At 43.4% G+C, this 19,043-nt stretch overlaps 1 protein-coding gene across 1 annotated transcript in view; it reads right to left on the minus strand.

Annotated features, from left to right (window-relative positions):
• The window catches only part of LOC126095477 (protein croquemort-like), a 117,376-nt gene that overhangs the window by 68,306 nt on the left and 30,027 nt on the right, over positions 1 to 19,043 (minus strand). The window contains exons 5-6 of the mRNA XM_049910268.1: positions 17,771 to 18,238; positions 1,326 to 1,526 (exon numbers count right to left, since the gene is read on the minus strand). Of these exons, the coding sequence (XP_049766225.1) occupies positions 1,326 to 1,526; positions 17,771 to 18,238 (669 nt within the window). The remainder of the gene's footprint in view (positions 1 to 1,325; positions 1,527 to 17,770; positions 18,239 to 19,043) is intronic.

Here is a 19,043-nt window from a genome sequence, read left to right on the forward strand (position 1 = left end):
ACATGTCAAGAGATGAAAATGTATGATGAGGCAAAAGAAACCTTTCAAATAGTTTAGGGAGACAAAAATTTGCTATCGTAAAAAAAGAAAGAAGGAAAAATAGTAGGAAAGAAACGACAGAGAAAGTTGTCTCGTAGTATCTTGCACAGAGAATAATCTGACCATGGCTAACACTTGGCTTAAGGTTGTGTAGGTGTAAAAGACCTGGGGACACTGCAAGGTTTCAGATTGAGTGTATAATCGTAAGACTGAGATTTGTAAACCAGATTTTTAATTGCTACACAATTCCAGGGATAGATGCAGACTCTGACCACAATTTGTTGGTTATTAACTGGAGATTAAAACTGGAAAAATTACAGAAAGGTAGCAAATGAAGGAGAAGAGACGAGGTACTGGCAGAAGTAAAGCTGTGAGTACCGGGCGTGAGTCGTGCTTCGGTAGCTCAGTTGGTAGCGCACTTGCCCTCGAAAGGCAAAGGTCCCGAGTTCGAGTCTCGGTCGGGCACACAGTTTTAATCTGCCAGAAAGTTTCATATCAGCGCACACTCCGCTGCAGAGTGAAAATCTCGTTCTAGAGCTGGATAAATTGAAGAAATCAGACGTTGTTGAGAGCTACAGAGGAAGGATCAGACAACATTGGATTGAAACGGAGCGAGGAAAGGGCGGTCGGAAATATTACAATACAAGACAAATAGGTAGCTTTGAGAGATGAAACAGGGTATGGGGAAGACAGCAGACGATCACATAGGTAAAAAGGCAAGGCCTTGAGGAAATGAGGAAATTTCTGGATAACACAGATGTTGAATTTAACGACGGAAGGAGAAAATATTGAAGCAGGCGTAAGGGAATACAGACATCTAAACCATGAGACTGGCAGAAAATGAAGGAAGGTACCTGATTTGAACTGACTGCTCCGATCGATGATGCACTTCTAGACAGAGACAGAATACGACTACACTCGAGGGAGTCGGACGGCCATTGTTTGGAAAGTATCAAGTACGCAATGAGGCTCAGAACAGATTCTCTGAACATCTGCCGTAAATTTGCTCCTAGACGTCTTTAAATAACGTGACGTATGCACAACTGTTGTTGTTCATTCTCAGTATGTTATGGTCGTCTGAACAGAGTAGCACATAAACGATGGATTAAAAGGAAATGTTCCTTGACAAAAAATTATCCTTTGTATGTGACTTACCACCTCTCAGCGTTTATCGGTGACAACGTAAACACTCTGGCATGAGTTTGTAACAAATATTCATGCTTTTGATTGTCATTATTTGATGGTTGCTTAATTTCAGTAAAAATAATGTTATCTTGCTTACGTACATCAACAAAGTATCCGAACTCCTCAAATGGAATTGGTAATGACAGTTCATTTGTAAAGTTGAGCAGAAGATCGAAGTATCCGTCGAACATTAATTCCCTCACAGATTTAGTCACAAACATTGTTTCGTTAGTGATATCCAAAAGTGACGAAACAACCAGCTTTTTCCCAGTACTCATGTTACGAGACATGTAGTTAAGAACCTGTAAAAGACAACAATCGTTTTGTAGACACAGAAGATTTCGTAGACCCGTTTTCTGAGTAACAACAATAAATATCTCATTCTTTATGCTTTATGTGTTTATGTCCCATGCACTTAAAATAGCATTATCACTTCTGATTAAACAATAAACTGTCAATTTTCTTCATATTTTATTTTTTAATTTAGCTGCTTGTTGCTGAGTGTAACAAAATAAATATGCATTAAAATCATACTAATTAAAAAATAACTTATTTCAATCGGTCTTTCAATGGGAATAGAGGAAAATGCCATTTAATAGTACAATATCATTTACTTTGGATGTCAGACAGTGTATAACTGTCAATACGCAGTGCCACATTACACACACAGTATTCTTCCTTGCATTTTTCTTCCAAACTGTACAATTGCTTTCCATTTTCGTTACTGTACATTCAATCATATGCAGTCATAAGTGTGGTTCCAGACTTCTGATTTCTGCTGGGACACACGATGCTGATGGTTTCATTTGTAACGGTCGAAAGGCAAGAGGCCTTCGGAACTGATCCTTTTTCAAGACGACAGATGACATGAGCACCGTTGCTCAACCCCTGAAATCGCTAATCATGTATGGCCTCCTCTTTAGGATCCATAAACAAGGTCTTAATATGAAAAGTTTAGTCACGATAAAACTGATATACACAAGAGGATTATCAATGTGGGCATATAAAGAGAACGGTGTTTCAAGTGGCACCAACCGTTATAAAAATTAGTGAGACGCAAAAGAGTCTCTAAATTACAACTAATGTAGGTGAGTAACGAAACTATGTCACGTGTGGAGGATAACAACATTAAAATTCTGGTACAGTGGCATCCATATGACAACATAGTCATTAAAATAAAATAGCAGAAAGTAATGTCACATGATGGGCCTATCAATGATAAAAGTAATTATCCGGTAATAAAGAAGATGCTTGGAACACTTAGAACAAGTGCACAGCATTTAGTGCTTGAGAAATCCATAGTCATTTAGAATAAAATTGTGTTTGAATGTTAATTTGTTCATTTAGCGCAACCTCGGAGTTCTGGTTGAAATTGTGCAAAATTTCGATTTATTCAAGGATGTCAAGGACGCGTCCATTTTGATGCTGGTGAAGGAGGCTGAGGTTTTTGTTGATGTGAAGGAATGAGTGTTTACAGGCCTTAAGATGGCTGCTTAAAGCAGATTTTGAATTAATTGGATCCCGATGTTCTCTAAATCTGATAGCAAACGTCCGTTTTATTTGCCCTGTGTATTGTCTGTGACAGCCCACCACACTTGATTTTATAAATACTCGAGTGTGTATGTGGTTTTTTATTTCAGGTTTCATGCCGTCTGAATGGAAGGCCTACTTGGTATGGTATATGAAAAGCTGGTGGGATGCCAACCTTCTTTAGCAATTTACCTGTTTTCACAGGTACTGTCTCTAGGTATAGTACTTGGCAGTACTTCTTCTTGTGCATGTCTTCATTAACGGGTGTAAGGGTAATATCCTGTCTAACACCGGTTCGCTTCTTTATAAGAATCTGCCCCGCTCGAGAGAATCAACGACTTGCGCTGAATAGCCCTTGGTCTGGAGTTCCTTGTTATGACTTCGCACATACAGAGGTACATCACGCAAAGGCTTTTCCATGGCGCACAATGCGCCTGCCTTGGACTTGTATGGATAGTTAGATGACTCATGAATAACGCTGTTGATGGTTGACTTCCTCCTGTAGATGCGTAACATAATATTGCTGCCCCGTATGGAGATACGAAGATCTAAATAAGGTAGTGATAAGTTTTCGTGATGCTCCAACGTAAAATGTATTTGCGGAAGCACACCATTCAAATTTGACTCTGATAACCTCGTCGTTGAGCGCCAGTACATCCCAAAAACAACAACAATCATTCTGTTTTTGTTGGAATTGGGTAATTTGTTCCTTCGGGCAGTTGTAAAGAAAAAGGTTATCTTCGCAACGCCGGTAACATACAATATTGTGTTTGCGGGTAAGATTAGTTTCAAAATATTGGGATTCGATATAGGTGACGAAATTATTAGCAACTACATCTACATCCTACTCCGCAAGACAGCTAATGGTGCGTGGCGAAGGGTACTTTTGTACTACTACCTAAACCCTTCAACCCAGTACCACTCGCGAATAAGGCGTGGGAAGAATGATTGTCGGTAAGCCTCTGTGTTGGCTCTAATTCCTCGAATTTTCTCCTCGTGGTCAATATGCAAGACGCACTTCCCGTAAAGTGCTCTCTCGAAATTTCAGTATTAAATATTTCCATGATGCAGAACGCATCTTTTGTAACGCCTGCCAGTGGAGTTTGCTGACCATCTCCGTAATGCTCTCGCGCCGGCTAAACGTTTCCGTAGTGAAACGCGTAGCTCCTCGTTGGATCTTCTGTCTCTTTTAATAGTTCTACCTGGTAGGGATCCCAGACAGATGAACAATACTCAAGAATCGGTCGATCAAGCGTCTTATAAGCCAGTTCCTTCGTGGATGAGCTACTGTTGCTTAAGATTCTTCCTATGAATCTGTCTGGCATCTGCTATCCCATTATGTTTTATGTAATCATTCCACTTAAGGTCGCTCTGCATAGTTACTCCTAGATATTTTACTATAGAAACTGTTTCCAGCTGTTTGTCATCAATAGTGTAGCTTTACAGTATTGGATTTATTTTCCCTATGTATGATCCGTATGTTACATTTATTTACGTTGGGTCAACTGCCATGGTTCATCAATTCTCTGGAGATGGTTTTGCAGGTTACTATCTTCTGGCGTTGCTACTTTATTATAGGCAACCGTATCATCTGCGAACAGCCTTAAATATCATCCGACTCTTTCTACTAGTTCATTTATACACATTGTAAACAGTAACGGTCCTATCACACTTCCATGGGGTACTCCAGAACTTACCTTTACATCTACCTATTTTGTTCCGTTAAGAGCGAAGTGTTGAATTCTGTCTGTAAGGAAGTCTTAAATCCAGTCGCAAATCTGGTCCAATTCTCGATAAGCTCATATTTTTTTCACTAAACTATGTTCGCGAGTGGTGAACCCATGGCAAAACAGTCGCGCTGTCTGTAGACAGCATCCCCAAATCGAAAGTAATTGTGTTCAAGAACAAGTCGGACGAGCATAACGAAATCATTAATGATTTTTGTATAGAGATTAAGGTATTGTTTCAAATTATTCTCGATTGTGAGGGTCACTCCTTTCGTGCGGACGTTAGTGTGCATGTTGGTGCCGTCCAAGCTTGCAATGTACGTGTTGTTGGTAACACTAGTTTTGTTTAAGCAGACAATGAGCTCGTGTCGAGTCTTAGTGGCGTAGGTAGCTGGCTAATGGTAATGCTTGTCAAGAAAAGAGTTGAGTTCTTTGGTGAGCCAGTAATCAGGAGAATCTATGACGTTAACAATCTCTCAAAGGGGAGCATTATGCTTAGCCTATGTATTTTCCGTGTACCTCTTAACTTTGGAGTTTTAGGATTCATTGGTAATAACGCTCTTTTTTGGAAGGGGTCAAATATTTTTGTTTGTTTTTAAATTTGTTTTTTGATTTCACTTAAAAATTTCGAAGGTAAAGCGAAATGACAAGCTTCAGTGAAATTACTAATAATAAAGTCATGAGCTCTCTGTACGTAGTCTACCTCCAGGGTGACAACACAGGTGCGGTCTTTATCTGCACGTATGGCCAGGGCTTGATTCTTCCCCAGTTTTTTGTCAATATTGCGGACTAACAATTGATCTCTAGTTTGAGTGTCAGGCCAACATGATACATGAGTATGTTGTTGAGCTAACTCATAAGAGATGACCTTATTTAACTTAATGGCGATATGGCTTTTTTAACAACATTCGTTTTTGCGTGGTCTAAATCTGCCGTGGTGTGTGCTACTAAGCCCGTTGCTACTTTATGGTTGAATTTGGGTACGTGTTATATGAGAGGCCTTTGTTAAGTATTTTCATCTCATCAGCGTTATAACAAATATTAGTGCGATTTTCTACGTTATTGTGAAATTTGAAGAAACATTTCTTTTTTTTTTTTTGGGGGGGGGGGGTTATTTGAAGTAGATATGTTAGTTCGTAGCTTAAGCCTTTGTGGGTGCTTTTTGTTTCATCACCAAAGTCCTTTATACTGTACATAATGTACTTATAAGTATAGTCGAAAGTGAAACTTTCGAGTTCCTTAGGTAAACGTAGGTGAGCTAGGTACGTTTTTTTATTCCAGTGGTATTTCTTGGAGTACAGTGCTCGAATTTCTTTCTTCGCAGCTGTTTTCGTGAACTACTTGAGGGGGGGGGGGGCAGCGTTAGTCCCATTAAAATATTGTTTGACATAATTTGAAATAAACTTATTCCATAAACATGTTTTTCTAAACTTGATGCTGGTGGTTAACTCGAACAATTTCTTGTGCATGTTGAAGGAATGGTAATATGTTTCGGCTACCACGCGAAAATCTTCCGAGCTTCCATTCTTTATTAACGGAGAATTTATTTTATTATTGGCACTCCCATGTACGTAACATTACTTTCTGCTATTTTATTTTAATGACTCTGTTGTCACATCGATGCTATTGTACCTGAATTTTAATGTTCTTTTCGACTACGTGTAGACATAGTTTCGTTACTCGCCTGTTGTAATTTAGAGACTCTTTTGTGTCTCACTTATTTTTATAACGGTTGGTGTCACCTGAAACCTCGTTATGTTTTATATGTCCACATTGATATTCCTCTTGGCTATATCAGTTTTATCCTGACCACGCTTTTTATATTAAAACCATGTTTAGGCTCATAACACATGATTAGCGATCTCAGCGGTTCCATCTTTTTCTGGCCACCTTACAATTGTATCGTCTTATTGCTCGACTTGTGGATATACTTTACGTATACCATCAGTACCCCACGTTTTTGTCGCATTTTTATCTTTTTATCGTCATGAGTTCCGTCTCGTCCTCCTATACTTATCTTTATATGTTATTACATTTTGTGTCTTGAAAGTGACCCTCCCATCTATCTAAGTTTGATTACGTTATTCCATTTCTACGACTTTTTCGTTGAATTAATCCTATTGTGCCACAACCACGAGGATCCCATCCACTACACCTAAGCTTAATTTCTATACTCGCTTTTCCTAGTTCTAGTTGATAGCCGCTTTTGCTCCTCTCTTATTTTCATTACGTGTGGTATATGTGGATGCAGAGTGTTTTTTGTGTACATTGTTATTTCTCTTGCGTTTATCATTGTAAGCCTAGTTAAACTTTTTATACTAAGATGTTTCTGCTCTGCATGGACGACTCTGCACATAGGCACCTATCCTAACACTTAGCATCATTCTCCTACCACACCTCAAATCTCATTGCCTTATTGCTCAACTATTAGATATATTTTTATATATCATCCGCACCCACTGTTTTAGTTGTATTTTTATCTTATATTTTCTTAATCTGATGCACTCTGCTTCGTTGGCTTTTAGGCATTTTTGCCGATTCGCAATATTTGTATGTTGCTGTACTTGGCATATAGTTTTAGTTCTATTTTGTACCGATCTTTGAACCACACTTACATCAGCAGACGGACCAGTCAGCCACTGTTTCTCGCACTTCTGCGGCTGTTTACTACAGATCCCCACCTCACTAGCTCCTACGTCAGTCACTTCCGCCTCCACTGTCAGGTGGCTTCTGAGCCGCCTGGACTAGTCACTTCCGTGTCGCGCTGTCTAGGAAGGAGCTGTGGTTGCTATTCCTACGTCTGAATTCAACTACTTATTTATTTAAGTTATTATTGAGTTCACTCCTGTCCGGAATCCTTCCCAAAGTTAACGTTTGTCCTTTTCGTTTGTTTGACGTGGGTGTGAACCCCCCCCCCCCCCTCCCGCCCATCACTGGCTGATCTGATCGGCACACATTTATGTTCCCATATTATGTGAGTATACTACTTTTCACAGCTGTAGCTTTCATTATATTTTGTTAGCCCCGTAGTACTAGTACTTTAGTGGATTTTCCTCTTGTTCTCAGTTGGTGGCACCTGAGGACGAGGATTTTTATTCTATAAATACTATGTCGAAGTCGATAGTGTCAAAGAGTTTGCTCAAGTGTAAGAATCACATGATAGTCACTTCCTGTGCACCCGTGGCAAGCTCCAGGTCACCTGTTACTTTATTAACACAGATGCTGCGCCGCGACTTTTACACAAACCTGAATGGTATTCGTCTAGTAGGTTGTTTGTAATTAGGCAATTTGTTAGTTGATGTTGGACTATATGTGTTAAGGCGTTGGATAGTGCAGGAAGACAAGGGTCTCTCACAAAACCCTAGAGGAATTCTGATCATATGTAAAGGCTGTCAGCAGCACCAAGATGTCCAGACAGGGACGGATGACACAGGAACTAAACTAGAGTGTAGCAAAGACAAAGCAGAAATACTGAACTCTGCTTTCCGATGTTACTTTTCTGAGGAAGACGCAGATGTACTGTCCTAGTTTATCTCTTGCACCACTGCAAAGATGAGCGGTGTAGATGTTTGTGACGTAGAGAGACAACTAAAATCACTACAATCATACAAGATTCCGTTGGCCTGGTGGAATCCGTGCCAGATTCTATACAGAATTTGCAGACGTGTTAGTCCCTTTGAAACCCTTACATACCGCAGATGTCTTGAACAAAAAATGGTTCCCAGTGATTCAAAAAAAGCGCACCTGTGTATAAAAATGATAATACTTGTTATCCACGAAACTAGTGGCCAATCTTATTGCCGTCAATTTGTTGTAGAATCTCAGAACATATTCTGAACTCAAATATATTGAAGTACTTCTAACAAAACTACTCCTTTCATGGAAACACGAAATCCTCATATATTCGCGATAGACACTGAGGTTACACAGTTTACAAGAAATTGGTGCTAAAAACCTTTCTGCTGTGTTCACCGTCTGATGCGATACATGGCTGTGCACACAGAAACATTAAAGTTGTCAATCCATCCTCCAGCCGTTACGTGTGACATCACACAAGGCGCTGAAAACCGAGACTACTTCCTTCATCAGCCAAATAGTTCTAAGAGCCGTACCGCTTCATCCGCTTCATTCGACCATTCGCAGTTCTAGTTGCCGGTCAGTTACCGTCTGCGATGCTCAGACAATCATACTCATGTGTCGAAGTGTGTATCTATAAGCAGCTTGAACTTGGAAACTGTCAAAGACAGCAGTACAGATTGATCTACTAGTTTAGTTAGCCAACGTGCAATGGTTAGGTTAAACCAGTGTTCGAACTTTTACTACATGTCACGCCTTTTCATCAAACAAAATTTGAGCATTAATTTGTGAACACATCATAGGTAATTTTTGTTTGTTATTCATCACGTTGCCACAGATTATTCATGGTTATACAAGACCCTTTGATCAGATGTTTATTTATTTATTTTATTTACTTACTTATCACGGTCTACTTTCTTGATGACAACAATGGACCGTTACATATGGAATTACATGTACGTGAATTTCATGGTAATCCATTTCATTTCCTTTTTTATTTTTCTGTTCTGACCACTGAATTAAGTTTAGAGTGTGAAACTCTAGACGTACTTTACCTAAGGCATCCCTTTCCACCCGCAGTCAGGTCATCCTTTAAGGTGTCAGAGAAACAGTCGCAAGATTTTCTTACTTCAAATTATTATTACTAATTTTACAGATATCGCTAAATTGTTACAACGGCATATACTACAATAATTCTTCGGACTCTTTCGGCAGTCTTTTGACATCTTGAGGCACCAGGTATTCCGCCAGATATCACAATTGGCATATCCCTCCGGATCTAGAGCACGCAAACCTCCTCGCCCGCACGGGCAGCATTACGTCAAGGCGGTGTCCCTTGAGGAGGCCTTTCGTCGTTGGTCCTGTTCTTGCAGAATCTTTTTCCGGCCGCAGCGATGTCGGAGATTTGCTGTTTTCCGGATTCCTGAAGTACACGGTAGCCTCGCGAAATGGTCGTACGCGAAAATCCCAACTTCATCACTACCTCGGAGATGCTGTGTCCCATCGCTCGTGCGCCGACTATAACACTACGTTCAAACTCACTTAAATCTTAGTAACCTGCCATTGTAGCAGCAGTAACCGATCTAACAACTGCGCCAGACACTTATTGTCTTATATAGCCGTTGCAGACGCGGCGCCGTATTCTGCCTGTTTACATATCTCTGTATTTGAACACGCATGCCTATACCAGTTTCTTAGACGCTTCAATGTATATACAGATAATCCCACGCTTCTTCAGTCAAAGGATAGCAGGTAGGACAGCTACAAAAGATATCATTACTAAATGAAGAGTTGTGTTTATTGATTGTGTGTGTGCATGTGTGTCCGTTAATCAATTGACTTTTCTGTGTGTCTTCCTGCGTGTGCAAAAGGAAAATGCAACAAAATCCTACCCAGCGACAAACCATGGTATCTAGGACCATTTACAACAGTTGTGGTCCAGCTTGCCTTAGGAGAAGATACAATGGCTCCATGAAAACCATGTCCAACCAAATTTGTGCATGCATTCAGGCTAGAGGGGATGCAACGTGTAATTGATAGTGGGCTTATGATTTCAAGTTCTTTGTACGTTTGACTCGAATTTCTTTATGGCTATTTTCTTCGGCAACTCCCACATAGGCATAAATATTCATTGAGGAAAAGAAAGTAATTAGCACTGTGTGTGGACATGAATCTTTCAGGCACCTCTTCAACCAACTGAATGTGTCTACTACAGCCTCGCGCTACCGGAACAGAGGTATACTGTAAAAGTCGTTGTGATTACTCTGTATACGCAAAGAAAATACTTTTTCACATACACTACACTTTAATATAATTTGTCTGGAACACACTGACCAGCCGGTGTGGCAGAGCGGCTCGAGGCGCTTCAGTCTGGAACCGCGCGACCTCTACGGTCGCAGGTTCGAATCCTGCCTCGGGCATGGATATGTGTGATGTCCTTAGGTTAGTTAGGTTTAAGTAGTTCTAAGTCCTAGAGGACTGATGACCTCAGAAGTTAAATCCCATAGTGCTTAGAGCCATTTGAACCACATTGATCAAGAATTAAATAAAAGTTGTTGCCATCCCAGATTCCTACCATGATTTTCGGTTTCCCTTGATTGTTAGGCAAATCCCGGAACTGGAACTCCCCTAGAAAATATTTCCAACTGAGAATCGCTCTGCCTCACTACCAGCTTACGTGGTATTTGGCTTAGAAGCCCCTGACTACGTCATGCATCATTACTGAAACTGCCTTCTCTGCCTAGAGAAAGCAAGTAATGTAAAAGAAGTACGTTTATTTACTGATGAATCTTGTCATCAATCAGCTGCAGTTTGAGAACAATTGACCAAAAATGATATGCGCTTAAAACTAAATCCTAGTATTCCTCTCTACATTAATCATCATTCGAATTTGAGCTTTTGTCTTAGCTCTTAACGAGCTGACTTAATCCCTCTGCAGAAAATTCTGATACTTCTTAGTTTTTCAACCCAACGAACACAAAACTTGTTGTACACTAATTATTGTTTGGTCACGATCTCACGTAAAATGGTCATAGAAATCTGCGATTAATGACGAGACACTGCAAAACGTCGGTTTTCGCTAATTATTACGTCAATTTTTCTATATGATATCGTTGCTGACTAGAAATGTAAACAAAGTTCTGTCATCATGATTAACATTCGTCCCTTTGCCCTGTGAAGTGTCCCTCGTTTTGACGGGTATTTATTTTTACAAATGTTTTATTTATTGAAATTGGGAAGGCAGCCGAAGTCAGTTCACTGCATTAAATAGGTCTCAAAAATAAGCCGGTTCCCACGGAGGCAGTGATAACGAGGTGCGATGGCGAATCACGAGAGTGGAGAGGGGGAACGCGAGCCTTGAGAACGGATCTTACTTGACAGTAAATATGTAGGGGAACCACTGCTGTTTTACTTTATTAAATATTAATGATTAAAGTCCTCTTTTGGCATAACTGGTGCTAAGAGCAGGCTTTGAATCATTAGGGCTTCACCAAAATACTAACGCTATGCAGTAAACTAGCGAATTCAGTACACAAATGATTATTGTTAAGTTACCGAAGATGTACAAAGAATGAATAACTCTTACGATGTAAGCAAGAGATTTCGGTTGTGCAGCAAGCTTGCCAGTCGGCGACAGGGTGTACTCTGAGCCTGTTCACATGTGAGAGCTAGTGATAGAATGCACGCAGATACTGTTCATGTATAATATTCGGCCTTACCATGCTCTGGGAACTTATTAACGTTGTGAAAGGAATCATTTCATTACACTAAACTGATACTATTTTACTGTGGTGGCAAATAAATGCAATTTAATGGCACCCTGAGGCTTATTTAATAGAGACTGGTTACCCGCACCACTAATCCGAATTACACGTCGTCTGCTTACGTCTTCTGAAGAATCCAATGCGCTACGAGATCTGCTTTTGGGGACATCACCTACAAGAGTTTGGTATAGTAGAGGTAGGAGGAAAATCTACGCGCAGGTTCACTAAGGTAATCGAAGAAAGTACCGTCTTAACCAGCACAGTCTCCGGTGGGAAGACTTGTCCAGTATACTGTACGTCACCTACGCCGCTTTCTACGGAATTGCGATTGAACCGAGGAACTTCTGTGGAGGTTCAAATATGGTAGGGGAGTCTGTAACCTTTAAACAAATGACGCCATTGATAACCACCATGTTCACTCATCACATTCGATCCGCATGCAGAACAAATTTCGCGGTGATTGTCAAAAGTTTTGAGATTTTTTGCCTCTAAAAACTGAACTACACAACTAATTTCACATCTGATACGATATTTCAGTTGCAACATGGTTCTGATCGGCACCTGTAGAGAAATGAGAAGCAATGTAGCTGGCCTAAGCACGCCAGTCAGTTTCGTGAACCAATGTAGCGACTGGCAAATATTTAATGCAGTTCGACTGGTCTGCTTTAATGTTGTTCCTTACCAGAGGACGTGTTTACATATTCAGCACCACAATGCAGATTTTTTTCTTTCAACTATTGAACATGGTGACACTTTTTAACGTTTGGGGCGGCAAAGTAGGGATCGTTAGTGGGACCTGTGGTCGGCCTGAGAGGTTAGGTAACGAATGCCATGAAACTTTGTAAGGGCACTGAGCTCATTTTATAACACAGACACTGTTTCAATTTGAGGACTGCATCTTCCTGGAGTAACGCCTCCATCTCTTCCACTAAAAATGTAGAATACTGGTTTCATGAGCGTGAAAAAGAAGTAACACTTTCTGCCTCGTCTCCAGAATTACTATATTTGAAAACAATCGAGATATAGTTGTACTCAGGCTGTTTCGGATAGTAGCAGTGGTACTACGACATACGGCTATTTCACAAATCTTTACCAGCTACTCGTTCCGCGCCTGACAGACTGTTCAACGCCGTCATTCGGGTGTGGTACGGATGGTGTAGGGTCAGCATAACCCTCTCCGGTCTCTGTCAGTTTTTCAGATCGTGGGGCCGCTAGTTCTCACCCAAGTATCTTCTCAGTTAGCATCACGAGACTGATTGCTGTTCGTTACAGTCCTCCCAGCAACGAAAAATCTCTATCAGTTCCGGGTATTGAATTTGGCTCCTCCACAGGGCAGCTGGATATCTTTCCCACTCACCGACGGAGGCGAGCAAATTTTGGCAATGGTATTCATAATGATAATAACATTGTTCCGTCACACAAAGTGCTTGTTGAATGAGATTTTCACTCTGCAGCCGAGTGTGCACTGATATGAAACTTCCTGGCAGATTAAAACTGTTCCGAACCGAGACTCGAATTCGGGACCTTTGCCATTCGCGGGCAAGTGCTCTACCACCTTTTTCTTTTAATGTGTTAAAGTAAGAAAAAATGGGGTAAAGGCGGTTTGAAGCTCAGACTGAGGCTTCAACGCTACTTTTTTTCCCAATGTCAGACTTACAACCTTTGCTGACATACATTTTGTTATACTTCCGCATAAATAGTGTCTGCAATATCCAAATGTTGACAAATAGTGGCTAATTAGAAAATTAAGTAAGTAAGGAAATGAATAAAACTGAAAATGTCCAAATGAAAAAGACATGAAAACATCGCGGGTAGTACAAATACAAAGGAAACATGCTCCTCTAGCAATGAAATGAAATTCGTGTCGGGGGCGACACCTGCTCACGACCCGACATTCGATAGAGCAAGAGAGCCATCTATCGGCCCGTTCTCCAGACGTTGGTGTAAGACTGGGTCGTCTTCTCGAAATTTAACTAAGGGTCCGTAAGAGTGATCGATGTCTATCTCGGCTTCTTCGTGTATCTCATCTCTCACCAGTCGCACCCCATCTGGACGGCTCGCAGGTAATTAGCGAAGTGTTGCCTATATTTCTTATGCTGTTCCATCCAGGCGAAAATGCCAAAAATCCGTTTTGTCTTTTTCCGATTCGCTATAGACGTAGCCTACAACCATCCCCCGTACCCATGTCACTGCTTTGGTTTTTTGGGCCGGAAAATAAGATTCTTGGGGGAAAAAAAGTGTGTCTGATGAAATTGTGTGAGGGGCGGAGCGTAACAGGAACGCCAATATCTGTCGTGCCAAGTGCCACACCGGAGCCGTCCCACTACATGCTAAACGATGTTCATCAGTGTCCATTGTTGCGCAGCCTAAACATAGTGAAGTGTCTGCCAAATGAATCGCGTGCCGCCGTTGGTTCGTTGCGAACTTCCTATTTACCACCACATACCATGTTGAGCGTATCGACGTTGGGGGGTAAAAGTTCCGTATAACGTGCCATATCTGTCGCCAGCCCGCATCTCGTGGTCGTGCGGTAGCGTTCTCGCTTCCCACGCCCGGGTTCCCGGGTTCGATTCCCGGCGGGGTCAGGGATTTTCTCTGCCTCGTGATGGCTGGGTGTTGTGTGCTGTCCTTAGATTAGTTAGCTTTAAGTAGTTCTAAGTTCTAGGGGACTGATGACCATAGCTGTTAAGTCCCATAGTGCTCAGAGCCATTTGAACCATATCTGTCGCCAGTTCTTGTCTGGGTACTTCTTTTCCAGGGTATTCCTGGGGCACAGGCGCAGTAAGAGTTGGTATACATCTCGCGCCGTCGGTAGTCGTCGTTGGGAAGGATTCTCTGACATAGCTAAGCTCAAAAAAAAAAAAAGATATCTTCGGTGAAATATGGCCCACATTGACGGGGTGCAGTATTGAAGTGGGCGCTAGTACATCGGCCAATGCACCCGAGCTATTGCGAAATTGACCGCGCCACTGTCGTAAAATCGTACTGACGAATAACGCCCGTGCCTTTTCATATACGTTCACCAGACCAAGTCCACCCTCTCCAGGTGGTAGCGTAATCGTTGTGTATTGGATCTTAAACAGGTGTCCCACACCCACGTAAGTTCCGAAAGTTGCTTGTATCCGTGATGCCATTGTGCGCGTTAAAGGCAGGACATGCGCTAAGTGAGTGAGTCTCGGTGCTAGGTATACGTTAACATAGGTCACCCTCTGAATCATATACAACGCTCTTAATTTCTATAACAGCACGATTGTCCGCATCAGCTTCAATATGCGTTGGTAGTTATCCGCTGCTGTCCGCTGCACATCCGTGTGGAACAAAAAAAATGGTTCAAATGGCTCTGAGCACTATGCGACTTAACTTCTGAGGTCATCAGTCGCCTAGAACTTAGAACTAATTAAACCTAACTAACCTAAGGACATCACACACATCCATGCCCGAGGCAGGATTCGAACCTGCGACCGTAGCGGTCACGCGGTTCCAGACTGAAGCACCTAGAACCGCACGGCCACACCGGCCGGCCCGTGTGGAACACCTAGACATTTTATGGTGTTAACTAACATTGCCTTGCTCCCCCGGTTTTAATCCTCGACAGACATTCATGCAGCGCGACTTCTGTAGATTAAGCACGGTTCCCGCCGCCATCCCGTATCGCTGTATCCATGCCAACGCCGTACGTACTTCGTCGCCTGTCCTTGCCATCAGCATCACATCGTCAACATAAGCGCGGCAATGAAAAGTCAGTTGTGGCAACGGCGCTCCCTGTAGCCGTCTTCGGAGACCATATAGACAGGGCTGCAAAGCCATTGCATACAAAAATATCGAAAGGGGGCAACCTTGACGAACTGACCTTGAAATCACAATGTAGTCAGTGCCCCGCCCATTCATCGAGACCTTTGATCGCACGCCGTGTAGCAGTCGCATGATAATTAGAATGAAGGCCTGTGGGATTCCCAATCTGCCCATCACTGCGTGCAAAAAGATATGATCCACTCCGTCGAACTCATGATCGAACGCGGCATGCCGCTGCTAATGCGATGATATCTCGGTCACCGAGCGCCGTATGTACGTTACTCTTACCGCCGAGGCATGTTTGATCTATGAGGAGTCTATCAGAAGTTGAGGACCGTAGGCGAGCTCCAAGGATGCGCGCGAAAATCATATAGTCGCAGTTCAAGAGAGTGAGTGGTCAATAATTTCCTGGCCTTCTGCCACCGCGTGGTTTGGGTATTGGGATGATGATACCCTCCGTGAATTCGACAGGTATCTCAGTCTGCGGTAACAGGAGTTCGCGGTACATCTGAATCCACCTTCCTCCAATGAGGTATGCAAAGGTGCGGTAAAATTCAATTGAGAAGCCCTGGGGACTTGTTCGGAGCACCCCTGGCAATTGCGTCTGTCAGCTCCTCCTCCGTTATCGCTGTGATGAAAGCCTCTGTATCCAGAGGCGGTCCTTTATCTGGCATTTCGAAGATGACATCATGTAGTGTCTCGTGGTTCACTTGTACAGGTCCGTATAACTGGCGGAAATAGTCAGTAAACACATGCGCAATATCACGCTGGTTCACAACTTGCTGGCCAGTTTCAGAGATTAGTTCCCTTATCAATGTCCTTCGTCGTTGTTGGCGTTCACGTACTACGTGGTGCATGGAGGGGGCTTCGGCAGCAACTGTGTCCGCCAATCTTGCCCGTACCATTATCCCTTCCATTCTTAGTCTCGTCAGCTGTAATAACTTGGCTTTTATCGTGCGCATGGCCGTGTGCCTTTCCGGCGATGGTTGTTGGGTCATCAGCTCCCTCAGGGCTGTAAAATAAAAATCCGCCGTCGTGCGGTTCCACTGCGATTTGTCTTGCCCGTATCGTATCAACGTTCTCCGTAACGTTGGTTTTGCGCATTTGATCCACCACTGGAGAACCGAGGTGTATGCTCGTTGGCGGCGAACGCAGGTCTCCCAGACCTCCTCTATCGACCGGCGACATGCAGTGTCACGTAAATGGGCACTATTCATTTTCCAGGGACCCTTACTCCGCCATATCTTCTGACGTGTTAGTTTAAATCGTACAGACGTACGCCAGATGCTCCGTAAAAGCCGCTGGCCAGATTTCGGCATCCAGTATCGCCGTCCGTAGAGCTCGTGTCACATATATTCTATCAATTCTACTCGCCGAGTATTCCGTTACATACGTATAACCCGTTCTGTCGCCATGCTGCAGTTCCCAGGTATCCACAAGCGCCATTTCGGTAATCAAAGCACGCAGTTCCATGCATGGCACATAATGAGGTACTTGGTCCTTTTGGTCGAGGACATAATTAAAGTCGCCGCCCACTACATAGTTATCATAGCGTCCAGCGAACAACGGTGCTATCTCTTCGGTGTAAAAGGTCGCCCTTTCTCTTCGTTTTGTGGAGCCAGATGGTGCGTATAAATTGATGAAACGAACGCCGTCGACAGTGATCGCTATTCCACGTGCCGAAGGGAGAGACATGACTTCCTCCTATCCTATTCCTTCCCTGGTGAGGATTGCCACACCGCATCCACTCTCATCGTGCACTGAATAATGCGCTTCGTAGCCGTAGAACTCCGGCGGCGATGTGAAACGCACTTCTTATAGGTGTATAATACCCACGTCCGCAGCGTGTAATATATCTTTCAGCGTTTGAATTTTAAGCGGTGTCCGAATGCCATTAATGTTTATCATTGCAATGCGGTACGCCTGGCGTGTGTTCATCAGTTGTAGAGGGATGTCATCAAGCGATGGTGTTGAAAACCAGACTGCTGTCGTCTATCTGCACCGCCGGCGCTCCTCACCACACTAAGTTGTTCAATATTCCCCGGCCCCTCCCGGCGTCTGGCCAGGACTATCCTCAATCGTCGCGTTCGTATCTTCATTCTGTTCCTGTTGGTCCATTTCTTGCGCTCAGTCCCCCAGCATATTTCCGGAACTGGCCGAAGGATGGTAGGCACCGTTGTCACCACTCTCATGTTGGACAGTTGTCATCTCCACTTCTGCCTTCCGGTCATCAGAAGGAGAATCCAAGTTATCGTCGCTGTGTAATTCCTGCACCGTCATCTCGGTATCTGTTGAATCCACTGGTCTCAGGTCGATACTGTCGTTGTCGTCCACTGTCCCCTCGGGACTATGGGTATCGTCAGCAGAAGTCAGTCGACCCTTCTTTCTTCTCTTCGGCGAACGCTGTTTCCGTTGCCTTGCTTCCGCTTCGGCTGTTTGGGTTGCGTATCCTCCGTCTTGGGCCTGGCCTATCACGCTCTCGGTGGAAGCACTGGCAGCCACCACGGATGAGCCTGGAGCGGCCGTCAGCTGCATCTCTTGTGTGGTGTCCTGTGTCTGCTGTGGTGGAACAGGTGGTCGGAGTTCCAGTCCGTTGGTGTCCATGTTCTCTATAGGGCGCAGATGCTGGTGCCCATCGGAAATCTCCCTCACGTCTCTTCTTAGGGCGTCCACAAAGGTCAACGGTAATACAGTCATCTGTTGTGGCACCTGAACGTCATCCCGTGGGGTTTGCACTAAACGTCGCTGGAGGCATTCCGAGCGCACGTGACCTTCTTTCCCGCATCCCGAGCATGTGCGAGGTTGTCCATCAAAGATTATAATCGCTCGACAACCTCCTATGTACAAATAAGAGGGGACGTGCTTTCGCAGTTCTATCCGTATTTGTCTCACACCATTTAGGACGGGGTATGTGGTAAAACTCGTCGATTTTTCGGCCACATGGGATAGAACTGTACCGTATGGTCGAAAGGCGTCGTTCAAAAGTTCAGACGGGACCTCAAGCGGATGTTCGAAGACCCGTATAGTGCGTATCCCCATTCCCGCGCGATCGACCGTAACCGCACCAACATTCCCGTCGGCATGACAGAAACGATACCCGTTCGGTGATCGTTGTAGAAGTCTTTCGCAAGCAGCCTCGTCAATACGCTTGACATAGACGACGCTTGAAACGATCGATAAATGGATTCCCACGATTTCCTGTGGATCGATTTTTACCTCTTCTCTTAAAAAGACGTTCAATCTCGTGTGCCTTTGGTCGTGTATAGTCGTTCGCAAAACTGAACTTCAAAGTCGTTTTTCTGTACGAGTGTGCCATCTCGTTCTAGACTCACAACACCGCAAACGCGAAGCTGCTCCGGCGTAAACAATCAGGTGCGGGCACCACAGCGCGGCCGTGTGGCAACAGGGTCCGCACTGTGTCACTGCCAAA

Source organism: Schistocerca cancellata, chromosome 8 (assembly GCF_023864275.1).
Source record: "Schistocerca cancellata isolate TAMUIC-IGC-003103 chromosome 8, iqSchCanc2.1, whole genome shotgun sequence".
Classification (NCBI taxonomy): Eukaryota; Metazoa; Arthropoda; class Insecta; order Orthoptera; family Acrididae; genus Schistocerca; species Schistocerca cancellata.